This window comes from Felis catus, chromosome E1, assembly GCF_018350175.1.
Source record: "Felis catus isolate Fca126 chromosome E1, F.catus_Fca126_mat1.0, whole genome shotgun sequence".
Classification (NCBI taxonomy): domain Eukaryota; kingdom Metazoa; phylum Chordata; class Mammalia; order Carnivora; family Felidae; genus Felis; species Felis catus.
Window position 1 is genome coordinate 15,471,263 of NC_058381.1, and position 17,721 is coordinate 15,488,983.

Genomic DNA, 17,721 nt, shown 5'->3' on the forward strand with positions numbered 1-17,721 from the left:
GTCGAATGAGTGGATGACAGCGTAAAGCCTTGGGAGGCATGAGATGAATCCTAGTTGTGTCACTTACAAGCTGTGTGATTCAGCACATTTTAACCTGAGCCTTAGTTTTCCCGTCTGTAACCGGAGACCTACCTCTCATGAGTTCTTTGTGAAGAGTTAAAGGAGACAATGTGCTGAATGAGCCTCAGTTGCCATTCTCTCATTCTTTCCGGTCCTATCAACTCTATTTAAAGGAGTCTCCCAAGCCAATTGAATTGCAGTGAACGTTTTCATTTACTTTGGATTATAGGTCGTTATAAATATTAACAAATAAGACTTAAAAAGGACACCTTCGAGTAGGTCAGACGAAAGTACAAAAATTGTGTGTGGGGCTGCAGTTTAAGGACCTTTTCTGCAGCCACCACATGGTAGCAAAACGGTGTTAAGCAGTGCACGAGAGTCTGCGTCGACGACAGCCAGAGTCCATGCATCGGGAGGTTCTCTCGGTTTGAGAAGAAACAAACAGTAGGACATGCACGGGCCGGGAGGTGCAGTTCCTCGCTCTTGCCGCTAGGGGTCAGGAGGTTACCGCTTCAGGGTTGGAAGACGGGGCCCGTCTGGGATTGATTGGCTAGTGGTGGCGGTGGGAGGTGGGGGTGGAGGAGGATGCAGCGTGCTGTCGGGCGACTTCCTGGTTACCGACACCAAACTTTGGAATGACTTTGTGGTGGTGGTTGGTAGGGAGGGGCGTCAACTTTCCAGTCTTAGACCAGAGGAAAGATGCCAGTTTGGGGCCAAAGGCAGAGATGATACTGCAGCTTCCCAAAGAGCTTTTTCTTCAGCAGATACAATCTGCGAGGGGTCCAGAGCAGTGCCAGGGTCCTGGTGAAGATTCCCTCCTCCCTGGGGGTAAGCGGGGGGTGGGGGGGCGCTCCTTCCTAAGCACTCCACCCTCCACTGGGGCTGTCTGTCCAGAAGATCCATCTTTTATCCTGACTGTCCCTGGTCACGAGGGACCATCTTTCAGGACCAAGTCTACCCTTGTGCAGCCTGGGGCAGTAAAGAGCCCCAAGTGGGCTCCTCGCATTTACTGGGCCTCTGTTTTCCCACTGTCTAATAAGGTAGTTCTTGAGACTCCCAGCCCCTTCTAGCCTTGCCATTCAGTTCAGTATCCTCACAGAAAGTGTGTGGGGTTCTTTTCTGAATGAGGCCCTCCAAGAGGCAAAGCTAAGAAAAAGCTAAGAAGATACCCAGGGCTCACCCAGACAGGAGGCCTCTCCAAAATAGGCCATCTCTTTGCTTGCTCCCCAAAGGTTCCCCCACGCCAGCCTTGTGGTTAAAAGAGGAACCCTTGCCTGAGCCCCTGTGAGGAGCACAGCCTGGCCCATGGACTCAGAGCCCAGGGAGGGATGGATAGCTGAGCTCTCGGCCTGGACTGTGGGGACCTCTGGGGAAGCTCTGAGTGGCAGAAGTGATTTCAAAGCTATCTAGCAGCTGAGGCAGCAGGACTGCCGTGGTCCTACCCCTTCACCATGCACCAGACCCTACCGAGTCTGCTATCTGCTGAACCCTCCAGAAGCCCGGAGGCAGAGGCCTAGAGAGTACGATCTCCCAGACAACCAGACCACGTGGCAGTCACAGGACCTGGGCTGAGTCCTGGTTTGCCCTTTCCCAGCTGTGTGCCACTGACAGACTACACAGCCTCTCTGAATCTCAGCTTCTTCGTCTGTCAAATGAGGACGACAAACCCACCCCATAGAATTGTGAGGATTCATTGCGAAAGTGCATGTAAAACTCTTAACATACACAAAGCTACCTTAAAGACAGGAAAACCAAGGCTCCGTGACCAGCAAAAGTTTTCCAGTTACCGTTTGGGGGCTGGAATCCTGTTCAACCTGCAAAGTGGGAAAGGGCTGATGGGCACTTGGTGGAATTCGAATCATCACCCAGGCCTCAGAGGGTGATGTGCTTTGTGTCTGCAGCAGGCAAGAGTGAGCCCTAGGCAGGCAGCTTACAGGATGGACCTCTTGTGTAGGAGTCCAGCACCCTACTTCCATTGTGTCCATAGCTCTGGGCTGGCAGTGAGGCAGGGGCCATGAAGCCCGGCCTTTGCCAGCTGTGGTAGGGCAGGAAGGCCTCAGGCAGGTCACTTTCCCTCTCTGGGCCCCTGTTTTCTCCATCAGCGCAGTGATGGGACAAACACAGAAATTCCCTGGTTTTGCATTAGTTCATACAGCAGCCTTGAAGGCCCCTGGGTAGGCAGGAAAAGTTTGGGGCTTCATACCTGGGCCCCAAGATTCCAATGCCCTCAACCTGACTCAGCGTGCAAGGCCCACCAAGCAGGGTGTCTCAGCCCTTGGAGGGAGAGGAGCCAGCCTCACAGGTCTTCCCAGAAATGAGGCCCTGGACTGCCACCCAGCACTCCGAAAGGAACATCAGTGGCCACAGTAGGGCCAGGATGTAGGGCACTCATCTGGGCCTCTCACTCCCTAGCCCTGAACTCAGAAGTGGGGGGTGGGTGAAGGAAGAGGGTGAGGATGGGGACTTTTTGCTTCGTGAAAAAGGGAAGAGGGACTCTTCGGGACTAGAGCTGGCCTCATGCTTAAGCTGGTAATGAGAGGCTGGATCCATCCTCCAGGTTCTTAGGGAGGAGAAAGATTAAAGGTAGGAGAACTGGGTCTGAGGACTGAACTTGACCCTGACCCATCACTTCCCTCCTATGAACTGGGGTAAGCCTGGCAGGAAGGGATGGGGTGAGAGCAGGGCTGGGTGACATCACCCCTACCCCCATGCCTAACAAACCCTGTCTCCAGAGTGAGACCCCACATCTTGCACAGTGATCCTTGACCCAATCACCATACTCTCCCCTCCAGGCCTTTGTAGATCATTTCCACTGCACATAGTGCCTTTCCTCTATCTGCCTAGAAACCCATTCATCCTTCAAGGCCTTGCTGAGGCATCACCTCCTCCAGGAAGCCCTCCCAGCCTCCCAGCACAGTCAGAATCCATGGCACTCACCAGTTATGTCAACCTGGCCTTGGCATTCCTCACTCCCTGTTGTAATGGTTTCTAGCTCCCTGATTAGACCAGGAACTCTGAGGGTAGGCCCTGGTTCTCATTGTTCTCCAGCGGCTCGTGGAATCATTGAAGTGCTTGCCAATTGCCCATGTTCAGTGAGCTTGTAGGAACTTGACCATTCTTGCTGTCAGGTCAGCTTTTCTCCATCTGCCCAGTAATGCCAGAGACGAACGGCTGCAGTAAGAGCCTCCTTTTGGGAATAAACTTCTCCAACTCTTCCCCTCATGCCCCTTTCTCCCAATGTCTCTCAGGAGTTCTCCCTGGGCCCACGAAGGCCAAGGCGCCCCTGCACTCCCGTTCTCTCCACCTGGGGTCCCCGTGACTTACTTACTACTGACCTCAAATAGGGTCCTCAGCCCCTGGATGGCCCCCTTCCCTTCCCTGGGGTGGGTGCTGAGGCCAAGGTCCTCTCCCATCTCCTGCCCTCTTGGGCTCCAGGGGGCTGGAAGCAGGCCCGGCTTTCTGGCCTTGCTCTCCCTTGGAGTGGCTAGGTCCTCCACAGCCTCCAAGCGGGGGCTGCAGTGGCTCTGTGTCTGAGCAGCATCCTGGATCTCCCCCAAGATGAGGGCCAAGGCCCTTGGTGGCAGCTGAGGAAGCCCAGGGCCAGGCTGGTGCTGGGCCAGGTGACAGGCAGGGGCGGGTGCGGCAGCAGGTGGGGGCTGGTCAGTCGCTGAGCACAGCCCCTGGGAGTTCATTGGTGAGCGTGTGCCAGCGCTCGATCCGCTTGTCCTTGTTCTTCAGGCAGTCGAACCAGTGCTTCAGGCGCTCGCCCTTAGCATTGATGCCCAGAACCACGCCTCCTGCAAGAAGGGAGCCGAAGGAGTAGCGAGGGACATGGTGATCTTCTGACTCCCAAGGGCCTGGGGGCAGGGGTTCCCATAAGACTAACCTTCTTGAGCCAGTGCCCCCCACCCCAAAACCACCCCCTCCAGGGCTGGACCCTCCACCCTGCCCACTGGGCTCTGAGGGTGAGCAGTGGTTTGACTACCACACCACACTCTTAGCCTGACCCCCATCCCCACTGTGAAACCAGAGCCCTGGGATCCTGTCCTTCCCCTCTCTAGGGCCAGAGCAGTGCTGGGGGTAAGGTGTGGTCACGTCTTAGGAGCCGAGGGATGGAGGCAGCTCCACTCTGCACAGCCACGACGCTGATGCCGACGCCCACCAGGAATTCAGGGCCCCGAGGGCTCCGAGTCCAGCCCAAAGCACTGACCATCTTCATCTCTCACCACTGCTCCACATAGGCTGGTGTGTGACCCTCCCAGACCCCTTTCCCTCTCTGGGCCTATCTATTCCTCTGTCACATGGAGTCAGGCTGGATAAAGTCTGAGGCCCCTTGTGCCTGGGGCCAGATAGTCGGGAAAGCCAGGGCCATAGAGGCTAGGAAGCAGAGGCTGTGGCCTGGATTCAGGGTTGCTGTCCTCTGCGAACCCAGAATAGGCATGTGGCTAAAGGACATTCTCATGGTGTCCTCTTACCAATGAAATCGTTGGATTTTCCAATGTCATAATCCCAAACAGTGACTTCCAGGGTCTTCTTCGCCAGGTCCCCATGCTTAATCTCGTAACAGAATTCCTGGTGGTCAGAAGAAGAGAGTCAGGGCCAACACCACGGGGTCTGGAACCTGGCCAGTGGCCAGGAAGGCTCTGGGGGTGTGGTGAGGGGCGAATGAATGGAGGGAGAAAGGAAGGGAGAGGGGGAGGGGTGGATGGGAGGGTGATCAGTGCTCAGTGGTAGATGGTGGCAGATCCTCACCTATTCCACCCACTTCTGCCCGAGAACCTGGCTGGGGTCCTCAAGATCCCCTGCTCTCCAACCTGCCTGGTTCCTCTGTCACTGAAGCTGCTCTCTCCAGATCCCCAGGAGCCTCATTATCACCAAATCAACACACACTTGGCAACCTTAGCATGCTTGACCACTCTTGGGTCTGGCTCTGTTGACCACTCCCTGCCTTGTGAAAGTCTCTCCCCCACAGCTTCCGGGATCATCTGACATCTGGAATCCCCTTCACTCTCTGAAAGCATCTCCTTGGTCTCCTCTGCCTGCCCCTCAGTCACGCGGACTCTTCTCTAGGCCCCTCTGCTCCTCTCCATATGCCCCTGCCCCCCGAGCTGAAGACCTTGGGATCCACCGGGAGCAGACCTTCTCAAGGCCCTGGGACATCTCAAATCCTCACACCCACCAGAGCTTTCTCCATCTCCCTCGTTGTCGGGTCCCCCCCTTCCACCGCCACATCCTCATGGCCACAGTCCCAATCAGCTGGATCCTCTGAAGAGCTTTCCGGGATTCCTTGCATCTCCACCTGCACCACTTTGGCTTGGTCCAGCCTGGCCTTGCCTCTCCCCCACCTCTCATGGTTAGGGGCTCTCCTGTTGGCCCCTCCCCACCCCTCAGTTTCCACAGTAACCCTTGGAAAAGCCAGTCTCTCCAGCAAACCCTGCCCTGAGGGAGAGCAAGCGGCTTCCCAGCAGCTTCACCAGCCCCTCATACCTCGTTGAACTCGGGGTTCAGGGTCTTCTTCTTTACTGCCGTCTTGTGTTTGGATTTCTTGTCCACATCTGGCTTCAGGTATCTGGAATTAGAACCAACAAATGGGCAGAGGGTGGGGAGAAGCTAAGGGGACAGACAGAGCCAGCAAGGCTTGGAAAAGCCTTTTGTTCTGGAGAGACATCCCTGGGCTCCCCATTCATACTAACCATGGGACACCCCAGCACTACTTTGTGGCCAAGGTTAGTGGTCATCTGCAGTGGGAGGAGAAGCAAGCGGTTCCTTTGTCACCTAGACTTCTGTCCCCACGCCCATTTCGGAAGTTAACCACAGAGTCCCCTTCTCCTCTAGAGGTTTTTCCTGGTTTCTGGAAGTCTAATGTTCATAAAGCTTACATTTCCCACCAGAAAAAAAACACTTTTAGCAGCATTGGTCCCTTGTTAGTTTAAATAGCAGATTTATCAAGATATAATTCACATACTATGAATATCATCTTTCTAAAGTATGTGAAGTATAGTATATAATTATACAGGTGCTATATATAGTATACAACATAATAGTCTATTCCCATATTATACAACCATTGCCTCTGCCTCACTGGAGCTTTGAGGAAGTTACAACAGTGCTTTCTGTAGGGAGAGTGAAGCCTGGCGTAGGAGCCAGTTCCTTTATAAGGAACTAATACCTAGACTTTGATACAGAAGGACTGCTTTCATCAGGCTCAGAGAGGTAGAGGGACTTGCCAGGCCACACAGCTGCTCAGCACAGGGCTGGTGCTCACAACCCAGGACAGGAGTTCCTTTGCAGAACTGCTCACCCTGTCCCTGCATAGACATTTGAGTGAGAACTGTCCTTCCCCTGCTGAGAGTTCTTTGGGCGTGAGGACTACATCTGTCTCACTCACCACCAGCTTCCTGGCACCCTGCTTGGGGCTCAGTACACTGGGTAGGTCAACAAACACCTGCTGAATGAATGCATGAATTCCTAGAAGTGACATTACCCGCCCAAAGGTACACACGTATCAAGTTTCTTGCTTCACTGTGCCAAACTGTCCTCTGGAAAGGCTGTATGGATGATGCATCGTACCCTCAACAAAGCTGAGTATGGCTGCCTTAAAACTCCTTGCTGGTTTGCAATCATCTCTTGGACATCAGTCTTAGCAACGTATTTATGGATGGGTCTCCTCAGGCAAGGGAAACAGAAGCAAAAATAAACTACTGGGACCATACCAAAATAAAAAGCTTGTACACACAAAGGAAACCATTAGTAAAATGAAAAAGACAACTTACTGAAAGAGAGAAAATACTTGCAAATGATAGATCTGAGAAGGGGTTGATACCCAAAATATATTAAAAATTTTTTAACATTTATTTTTGAAAGACAGAGCAGGGAAGGGGCAGAGAGAGAGGAAGACAGAGGATCAGAAGTGGGCTCTTCACTGATAGCAGAGAGCCCAATGTGGGGCTCAAACTCACAAACCATGAGATCATGACCTGAGCCCAAGCCGGATGCTTAACTGAGTCACCCAGGTGCCCTTAATACCCAAAATATATAAAGAACTTACACGCTCAACACCAAAATCCCCCAAATCTGATTAAAACATGGGCAGGGAACCTGAATAGACATTTTTCTTTAAAAATAAGATTAAAAAAAAAAAACCTGTAAAGTTTATTTATTTTGAGAGAGAGGGAGCACATGAGTGAGAGAGGCAGGGAGAGAGGGAAAGAGAAGCCCAAGCAGGCTCTGCACTGTCAGCGCTGAGCCCGATGCAGGGCTTGGACTCACGAACCATGAGATCATGACCTGAGCAGAAATCAAGAGTTGGATGCTTAACCAACAAAGCCACCCAGGCGTCCCTAAGTAGACATTTTTCTAAAGCAAGTATACAGATGGCCAACAGATACATGAAATCAATAATCATCATGGGAGTATAAATCAAAACCACCGGGAGATACCACCTTACACCTGTCAGAAATGGCTAGCGTCAAATAGACAAGAAGTAAGTGTTGCTGAAGATGTGATGAGGAACACCCATTCCTTGTTGGTGGGAATGCCAACTGGTGCAACCACTGTGGAAAACAGTATGGACGTTACTCAAAAGAGTAAAAGTAGAAATACCCTATGATCCAGTAATTCCATTACTGAGTATTTACCCAAAGAAAACAAAAACACTAATTCAAAAAGGTATGGATATTCCCGTGTTTACTGAAGCATTATTTACAATAGCCAAATTATGGAAGCAACACAAGTATTCACTGATAGATGAATGGATAAAGAAAATGTGGTATATGTATGTATATGCGTGCATGTGTGTGTGTGTGTGTGTGTGTGTGTGTGTGTGTGTGTGTGTGTGTGTATTTGTTCTATATATACACAAGGGAATATTAACCCTAAAAAAATGAGAGCTTTTCATTTGTGGCAACATGGATAGACCTAGAGAGTATTATACTAAGTGAAATAAGTCAGAGAGAGAAGTACCATATTCTTTCCCTTACATGCAAAATCTGAAAACCAAAGCAAATGAGTAAAAAACCAGAAACATCCTCATAAACCGAAACAAACTGGTAGTTGCCAGAGGGGAGGGACAGGAAGGAAGGGACAGGTAAAACCGGTGAATGGAATTAAGAGGTACAGATTTCCAGTTATTTAAAAAAAAAAAAAAAATCCTTGCTGGCTTGGAAGGCAGCAAGTGTGATATATCATTGTTGGCTTTTTCAGTTGTGGTTTTTATTACATAAAAAACACTAGTTCGTTATAGGAACACTAGAAGATACGTACTGGAGAAACTTGGAGGTGGGAAAGAGAAATGAAGACGTAGATCCACACAAAAACCTGTTTAGCAGTGCTATGCAGTTTATCAATAACTGGAAACTCACAAAAACCAACAGGAAACAGTGAACAAAATGCAAGTAAGTACACACCTATCAATAATTACTTTAAATCTACATGGTCTAGGGGCGCCTGGGTGGCTCAGTCGGTTAAGCGGCCGACTTCGGCTCAGGTCATGATCTCGCGGTCCGTGAGTTTGAGCCCCACGTCGGGCTCTGTGCTGACAGCTCAGAACTTGGAGCCTGTTTCAGATTCTGTGTCTCCCTCTCTCTGACCCTCCCCCGTTCATGCTGTCTCAAAAATAAATAAATGTTAAAAAATAAATAAATAAATTTACATGGTCTAACTGCTTACAAGGCATGGGGTTACAGAATGGATTAAAAAAAGGAAAAAAAAGACATCTATAAGCTGCCTAGAAGGGACTCAGTTCAGACTTAAAGACACAGACTGAAAATGAGGGGATGGAAAAAGAAATTACATGCAAAGGGAAGTGGGGGTGGGGGGAAAGCTGGGGTAGCAATACTTGCATCAGACAAAACAGACTTTAAAACAGAGACAAAGAAGGGCAGTATATAATGATAAGGGGATCAGTCCTAAAAGAAAATATAAGAGTTATAAATATGTATACACCCAACATTGTAGCATCTAAATACATAAAGACATAAATACTAACAGATATAAAGAACACAACTGACAGTAATACAGTAATAGTAGGTGACTAATACCCCAACAATTACATCAATGGATAGACCATCCAGGCAGAAAATCAATAAGGAAACTGTCTTTGAATGGCACATTAGACCAGCTGGAACATTCTCCAAGATTGATCACCCGTTAGACCACAAAACAAATCTCTATATTTAAGAAGACTGAAATCCCATCAGACATTTTTCCCAACAATAAGAAACTAAAAATCAATTAAAAGAAAGAACTGGAAAAACCCACACATGGAGGATAAACAACATGCTACTAAACAACCAGTGGGTTAACAAAGAAATCAGACAAAATTTAAAAATACATGGAGACAGGGCACCTGGGTGGCTCAGTTGGTTGAGCATCCAACTTCAGCTCAGGTCACGATCTCACAGTTTATGAGTTTGAGCCCCGCATCCAGCTCTGTGCTGACACCTTAGAGTCTAGAGCCTGCTTTGGATTCTGGGTCTCCCTCTCTCTGTCTCTCCCCTGCTCATGCACTTTCTCTCTCAAAAATAAACAAACATTAAAAAAAATACATGGAGGGGCGCCTGGGTGGCTCAGTCGGTTAAGCGTCCGACTTCAGCTCAGGTCACGATCTCGTGATCTCGCGGTCCGTGAGTTCGAGCCCCGCGTCGGGCTCTGGACTGACGGCTCAGAGCCTGGAGCCTGCTTCCGATTCTGTGTCTCCCTCTCTTTCTGCTCCTCCCCCGTTCATGCTCTCTCTCCCTGTCTCAAAAAGAAATAAAACGTTAAAAAAAATTAAAAAAAAAATACATGGAGACAAAAATGAAAACACAATGGTCCAAAATCTTTGCGATGCAGCGAAAGTAGTTCTAAGAGAAATTGACAGAGATACAGTCCTACCTCAAGAAACAAGAAAAATCTCAAACAATCTAACCTTACACCCAAAGGAACTAGAAAAAGAACAAACAAAGCCTAAAGTTAAAAGAAGGAAATAATAAAGATCAGAGTGGAATAAATGAAATAAAGACTTAAAAACAGGAAAATACCAGTGAAACTAAGGGCTGTTGTTTAAAAAGATAAACAGGGGCACCTGGGTGGCTCAGTCAGTTAAGCACCTGAACACAGAGCCCATAATTCTTTCTTTTTTGAAATATTTTGAAAGCAAGTGAGCGAGCAGGGGAAGGGTACAGACAGAGAAGGAGACAGAGAGTCCCAAGCAGTTTCTGCATGGTCAGTGCAGAGCCCAACATGGTGCTCAAACTCACAAACCATGAGATCATGACCTGAGGTGAAATCAAGAGTCTGATGCTTAACCAACTGAGCCACCCAGGTGCCCTTAGAGAGCCCATAGTTAAACCCATGCTTATATGGGTTAATTAATATACAACAAAGGAGGCAAGAATATATAGTGGGGAAAAGATGGTCTCTTCAATAAGTGATAGTGGGAAAACTGGACCACTTTTTTTTTTAACACCCTGTACAAAAATAAACTCAAAATTGATTAAAGACTTAAATATAAGACCTGCAACCATAAAACTCCTAGAAGAAAACAGAAGTAGTAATCTCTCGGACGTCAGCCTCTGCCACATTTTTCTAGATATGGCCCCTCAGGCAAGGGAAACAAAAGCAAAAAAAAACTATAGGGACTACATCAAAATAAAGATTATTTGTGCAGTAAAGGAAATCACCAACAAAATGAAAAGACAACCTACTGAAAGAAAGAAATTTGCAAATGATCTATCCATTATCACGGTTAAATCCAAAATATATAAAGAATTTGTGCAACTCAACACTAAAAAAAAAAAGCCGATTAAAAGTGGGTAGAATAGATTGTTTTTTTATTTCAAAGAAGACACACAGCTAGCTAACAGAAACACGGGAAGATGCTCAACATCAGTCATCATCAGAAAGATGCAAATCAAACCCACGAGATATCATCTCACACCTGTCAGAATGACTAGTATGAAAAAGACAAGAAATAACAAGTATTGACAAGGATGTGGAGAAAAAGCAACTCATGCACATTGGTGGGAATGTAAATTGGTGCAGCCACTGTGGAAAATTGTATGGCGGTTCCTCAGAAAATACCCAGGGGAGGGGGAAATACAGGCTTCCAGTAAAATGAGTAAGTCACGAGAATAAAAGACACGACATAGGGAATATAGTCAGCGATATTGTAATAGCGTTGTATGGTGACAGAGGGTAGCTACAGTTGTGGTGGGCAAAGCATAATATATACACGTGTTGAGTCACTGTGTTGCACACCTGAAACTCACGTAACATCGTGTGTCAACTATCCCTCAATAGTGAATAAATAAAATGTGGAAAAAAAAAAAAAGAAATAGTAGATGATCCAGTAATTCCATTACTGGGTATTTATCCAAAGAAAATGAAAACGCTAATTTTAAAAGATGCGTGTACCTGTGTGTTCATTGCAGCATTATTTACAACAGTCAAGATATGGATAGATGAATGGACAAAGAGGTGACACAGACACGCACGAATATTACTCGGCCATAAAAAAGGAGATCTTGCCATTTGCAACAACATAGATGGACCTAGAGAGTACGAAGCTAAATGAAATAGGTCAGAGAAAGACAAAAACCATGTGAAGTCACTCATGTGAAATCTAAAGAATAAAACAAGCGAACAAAGAAACAGACCCATAAACACAGAGAACAAAACTGGTGGCTGCCAGAGGGGTGGGGGTGGGGGTTCGGGCAAAACTGGGGAAGGGATGTGGGAGACACAGGTTTCCAGGTATGGAATGAGTACAGGGACAAAAGGCACAGCATAGGGAATATAGTCAAAGGTATTGTAATAGCATTGTATGGTGACAGGGTAACGTTGTGGGTCAATTATACTCAAAAAAAAAAAAAAAAAAAAAAAAAAAAAAAAGGAAACCGAAACATGCTTCAACCTAAAGGGGAACTGAGCAACAACTTGTGGTTTCTCTAGGTGATGAATGACTATCTGGTAATAAGAAAGACCAAACTACGGGTGCTCGTGATCATGTGGGTGAATCTCCAATGCGTTATGCTACATGAAAGAAGTTAGGTTTAAAAGGCAACATGCTGAAAGGTTACCTTTAAAAGAAAGTGTGGAGGGGCGCCTGGGTGGCTCAGTCAGTTAAGCATACGACTCTTGATCTCAGCTCAGGTCATGATCTCACTGTTCGTGGCTTCGAGCCCCACATCAGGCTCCGTGCTGACAACACCAAGGCAGCTTGAGACTCCGTCTGTCCCTCTCTCTCTGCCCCTCCTGTGCATGCATGTGCTCGCTCGCTCTCTCTCTCAAAATGAATATAAGTGCACTTTAAAATAAAAGGCCGGAAAAGGCAAAACTGTTGGGAATGAAAACAAATCTGTGGTTGCCTAGGGCTGGGGGAACGTTCTGGGGTGACAGAGGTATTCCCTATCTTGACTGCAGTGGTGAGAACAAGATTGTATGTAGCAGTGAAGCTTCAAAAGGGGAGAAACTTACAGCGTGTAAATTATACCTCACTGAATCTGACTTTTTTTTAAATTTTTTTTTTCAACGTTTATTTTTGGGACAGAGAGAGACAGAGCATGAACGGGGGAGGGACAGAGAGAGAGGGAGACACAGAATCGGAAACAGGCTCCAGGCTCCGAGCCATCAGCCCAGAGCCTGACGCGGGGCTCGAACTCACGGACCACGAGATCGTGACCTGGCTGAAGTCGGACGCTTAACCGACTGCGCCACCCAGGCACCCCACTGAATCTGACTTTTAATCCATCATAGGAACCTGGAATTCCTGTCAACTTGGCAGGTGGACACAGAGCCAGATTTTCAGATTTCACACCACTTTGGCTTTGGATTGGCTTTCCTCCCGTACCGGAGCTCTAGCACCCCAGATACAAGTGAAGGCACTTTGTTGCCCTCCCCAGTCCCTTCCCCCTCCTCCCTGCCTCCCCAGAGACCACCACTGCTAGGACATTCTCTGCAGGGTTGGAGATCTACAAATGTCCAGAAACAGTATCGCGCTGTATATTTGAGATCTACAGATGTTCAGAAACACTGTTCTCAAGTTTGCTTTGGGGATCAGCATGTTTGGATAGCTGTCCATGTTAATTTATCTAGCTTGAATTTATTCATTTTAACTGCACGCTACTTCATTACACGCATATGCCACATTTTATTAATCTATTCTTCTGCTGATGAACGCGTGGCTATTTCGAGTGTACTGCTATGCTGAGCAATGCTGCAAAAATCAGCCTCTCACCCGTACGTGGGTTTCTAGGATACAAACCTGGGAGGGAGATAATGCAGCCACAGGGTGCCCACATTTGCCTAGTTGACTGGATATGGCTGACTTTTCCTCCAGTGGTTGTGGAGAGTCTCCTGATTATCTTCTGGATGGTTATGGCATTTCCTCTCACAGTAATCTTTAATCTACTGGAAATCATGGTTTTGCTAATGATTGAGGTGGGGACCCAAATCACTGTTTTTTTTCCTTATTTTATTATTTGAGAGATGGAGAGGCACAGCCTTGGGTGGGGGCATGCGGAGAGAGAGGGAAAGAGAGAATCCAAAGCAGGTTCAGCATGGTCAGTTATGGAGCCCGACACAGGACTCGAACTCATGAACTGTGAGATCACGGCCTGAGCAGAAATCAAGAGTGCAGCACCCCTCAAATCACTGTTTATGTGGAAAACCAGTAGCCCCTGCACCATGTGACCCAGGTCAGCTTCCCATTATACCTGGCCCTGCTGCTGGGCCTGATGGCGTTGAAGTTCTAAATAGTAGCTCTACTAAAATATGATTCAGGGGTGCCTGGGGTGGCTCAGTCAGTTAAGTGTCCGACTCTCGATCTCGGCTCGGGTCATGATCTCACAGTCGAGATCGAGCCCCATTGTCAGGCTCTGTGCTATACGTGACGCCTGCTCGAGATTCTCACTCTCTGCCCCTCCCCTGCTCGTGCTCTCTTGAAAAAAATATGATCCACATGTTATATAACGCACTGTTTTAAAACATACAATTGGGAGCACCTGGCTGGCTCAGTCAGTGGAACAGAGGACTCTTGATCTCAGGGTCATGAGATCCATGTCGGGTATGGTGCCTACTTAAAAAAAAAAGTACAAAAAATGGTTTTTAGTATATTCAGAGCTGGGCAACCATCACAGTCAATTTTAGAACATTTTCGTCACCTGGGAAAGAAGTGCAGTACCTGTTAGCCGTCACTCCCCATTTCCCCCCAACCTCCTTCCAGCCCCGCCAACTACCAATCTAATCTGTTCGCTGTCTCCGTGGATTTGCCTATATATATACATAGTTTATTTATTTTGAGACAGAGAGAGATCACAAGCAGGGGAGGGGCAGAGAGAGAATCCCAAGCAGGCTCTGCGCTGTCAGTACAGAGCCCGATGCAGGTCTCAAACTCCCAAACTGTGAGATCACGACCTGAACTGAAATCAAGTGTCCAACGCTTAATGGACTGAGCCACCCAGGAGCTCCCGTATTTGCCTATTTAAGGCTTTCGTATAAATGAAGTTCTACAACGTGTGGCTTCTTTTGTGTTTGACTTCTCTCCCTTAGCATAATCTTTGCATGGTCTTTTCAAGGTTCGTACAGGTTATAGCATAGCCATAGTTTTATGGCTGAAGCCCGTCGCTCTGTGTAGCTATGCCACTGTTGGTCTATCCACTCATCAGCTGACGGACATTTAGGTGGTCTCCTTTTGTCCCCTGTGACTGATGCTGCTGTGAGCATTCATGTACCAGTGTTCGTGTGCATGTGTGTTTCCAGCTCTCGAGTGGACTTGCTGGATCATGTGGTGACTCCATGTTTAACTTCTGAGGAACCGCAGATGGTTTCCTGGAGTGGCTGTACCACATTTTATAATAAATAAAATCCTACTTACTTACTTTAAAATCTTAGTTTTTTTTTAACCTAAGCTTACTTACTTTTTTTTTAATGTTTTATTTATTTTTGAGACAGAGACAGAGCATGAGCAGGGGAGGGGCGGACACAGAATCCAAAGCAGGCTCCAGGCTCTGAGCTGTCAGCACAGAGCCCGATGCGGGGCTCGAACTCACTGACTGTGAGATCATGACCTGAGCCAAAGTCGGCTGCTTAACTGAGCCACCCAGGTGTCCCATTTTACTTGCTTATTTTTGAGAGCAAGAGACTATGTGGGAAGGGGGGAGAGAGGGAGGGGGGAGAGAGGGAGGGGGGAGAGGGGGGAGAGGGGGGAGAGGGGGGAGAGGGGGGAGAGGGGGGAGAGGGGGGAGAGGGGGGAGAGGGGGGAGAGGGGGGGAGAGAAGGAGGGGGGAGAGAAGGAGGGGGGAGAGAAGGAGGGGGGAGAGAAGGAGGGGGGAGAGAAGGAGGGGGGAGAGAAGGAGGGGGGGAGAGGGCGGGAGAGGGCGGGAGAGGGGGGGAGAGGGGGGGAGAGGGGGGGAGAGGGGGGGAGAGGGGGGGAGAGGGGGGGGAGAGGGGGGGAGAGGGGGGAGAGGGGGGGAGAGGGGGGGAGAGGGGGGGAGAGGGGGGAGGGGGGAGAGGGGGGAGAGGGGGGAGAGGGGGGAGAGGGGGGAGAGAAGGAGGGGGGAGAGGGGGAGAGGGGGAGAGGGGGGAGAGAAGGAGGGGGGAGAAGGAGGGGGGAGAGGGGGGAGAGAAGGGGGGAGAAGGAGGGGGGGAGAGGGGGGAGAAGGAGGGGGGGAGAGGGGGGAGAAGGAGGGGGGGAGAAGGAGGGGGGGAGAAGGAGGGGGGGAGAAGGAGGGGGGGAGAAGGAGGGGGGGAGAAGGAGGGGGGGAGAAGGGGGGGGGAGAAGGGGGGGGAGAAGGAGGGGGGGAGAAGGAGGGGGGAAGAAGGAGGGGGGGAGAAGGGGGGGGGAGAAGGAGGGGGGGAGAAGGAGGGGGGGAGAAGGAGGGGGGGGAGAAGGAGGGGGGGAGAAGGGGGGGGGGAGAAGGAGGGGGGGAGAAGGAGGGGGGGAGAAGGAGGGGGGGAGAAGGAGGGGGGGAGAAGGAGGGGGGGAGAAGGAGGGGGGAGAGGGGGGAGAAGGAGGGGGGAGAGGGGGGAGAAGGAGGGGGGGGAGAGGGGGGAGAAGGAGGGGGGGAGAGGGGGGAGAAGGAGGGGGGAGAGGGGGGAGAAGGAGGGGGGGGAGGGGGGGAGAGGGGGGAGAAGGAGGGGGGGAGGGGGAGGGGGGGAGGGGGGGGAGGGGGGGGAGGGAGGGGGAGGGGGGGGAGGGAGGGGGAGAGAGGGGGAGAGAGGGGGAGAGAGGGGGAGAGAGGGGGAGAGAGGGGGAGAGAGGGGGCGAGGGGGGGGGGCGAGGGGGGGGCGAGGGGGGGGCGAGGGGGGGGCGAGGGGGGGGCGAGGGGGGGGCGAGGGGGGGGCGAGGGGGGCGAGGGGGGCGAGGGGGGGGCGAGGGGGGGGCGAGGGGGGGGCGAGGGGGGCGAGGGGGGCGAGGAGGGGGCGAGGGGGGAGAGGAGGGGGCGAGGAGGGGGCGAGGGGGGAGAGGAGGGGGCGAGGGGGGAGAGGAGGGGGCGAGAGGGGAGAGGAGGGGGCGAGGGGGGAGAGGAGGGGGCGAGGGGGGAGAGGAGGGGGAGAGGAGGGGGCGAGGGGGGAGAGGAGGGGGCGAGGGGGGAGAGGAGGGGGCGAGGGGGGAGAGGAGGGGGCGAGGGGGGAGAGGAGGGGGGGAGAGGAGGGGGGGAGAGGAGGGGGGGAGAGGAGGGGGCGAGGGGGGAGAGGAGGGGGGGAGAGGAGGGGGCGAGGGGGGAGAGGAGGGGGGGAGAGGAGGGGGCGAGGGGGCGAGGGGGCGAGGGGGCGAGGGGGCGAGGGGGCGAGGGGGCGAGGGGGCGAGGGGGCGAGGGGGCGGCGAGGGGGCGAGGGGGCGGCGAGAGGGGGAGGGGCGGCGAGAGGGGGAGGGGCGGCGAGAGGGGGAGGGGCGGCGAGAGGGGGAGGGGCGGCGAGAGGGGGAGGGGCGGCGAGAGGGGGAGGGGCGGCGAGAGGGGGAGGGGCGGCGAGAGGGGGAGGGGCGGCGAGAGAGACTATCCCAAGGTGCCTCCCCTGTGTCAGCACAGAGCCCAAAGCGGGGCTCGATCCCATGAAACATGAGATCACGCGTGACCTGAGCTGAAATCAACAGTGGGATGCTTAACCAACTGAGTCACCCAGGCACCCCTAAAATCTTTAAAAGTAATCTCTACATCCAACGTGGGGCTCGAACTCACAACCCTAAGATCAAGAGTCACACACTTCACTGGCTAAGCTAGCCAGGCATCCCTATAATAGGACCTTAAAAGTGACAGAAATAGAATGGAGGCCGATGGGAATGGTAGGCGGCCCCAGAGTTGTGTCTGTGGCAGGCCTGGCCTCCCTAGGGTGTCAAGGCACCCCACGGCCCTTGGGGCTCCTCACTGTCCCCTCAGGCCAGGCTCATCCCTCTTCTAGGCTTAGCTCCTCTATTCCTCTGCCTAAACAGGAATGCCTCCCCTCTGCTGAGCCAAATTCCTGCCCGCGTCCCACCCTTCCAGAAATTCTCACTGTGAAAGCAAACGTCCATCATTTATTTGTAGCAGGCCCAAAGCACGGACGGTGCTCGCTGTGTGTCCCGCTTCCTCCCTGTCTGCAGGGCCACCAGCTCCTCCCTTCCCCTCCAAGCTAGGGTCACTGCATAGCCTGGCACAGATGCATGATGGCCTTGCACGCCTCCCCCCCCGCCCCGAGTTAGGG

The 17,721-nt window shown here is 51.2% G+C and overlaps 1 protein-coding gene across 3 annotated transcripts in view; it reads right to left on the reverse strand.

Annotated features, from left to right (window-relative positions):
* Positions 1-254: 254 nt before the first annotated feature.
* DOC2B (double C2 domain beta) overlaps positions 255-17,721 on the reverse strand; it is a 34,155-nt gene continuing 16,688 nt past the window's right edge. For 2 of the 3 annotated variants that reach the window (XM_023244655.2, XM_023244656.2), the window contains 3 exons: positions 5,548-5,629; positions 4,536-4,632; positions 255-3,857 (listed from right to left, as the gene is read on the reverse strand). In XM_023244655.2, coding sequence (XP_023100423.2) covers positions 3,721-3,857; positions 4,536-4,632; positions 5,548-5,629 — 316 coding nt within the window. In that variant the 3' untranslated portion in view covers positions 255-3,720. The remainder of the gene's footprint in view (positions 3,858-4,535; positions 4,633-5,547; positions 5,630-17,721) is intronic. The other variant, XR_006589269.1, reaches the window with a different exon arrangement.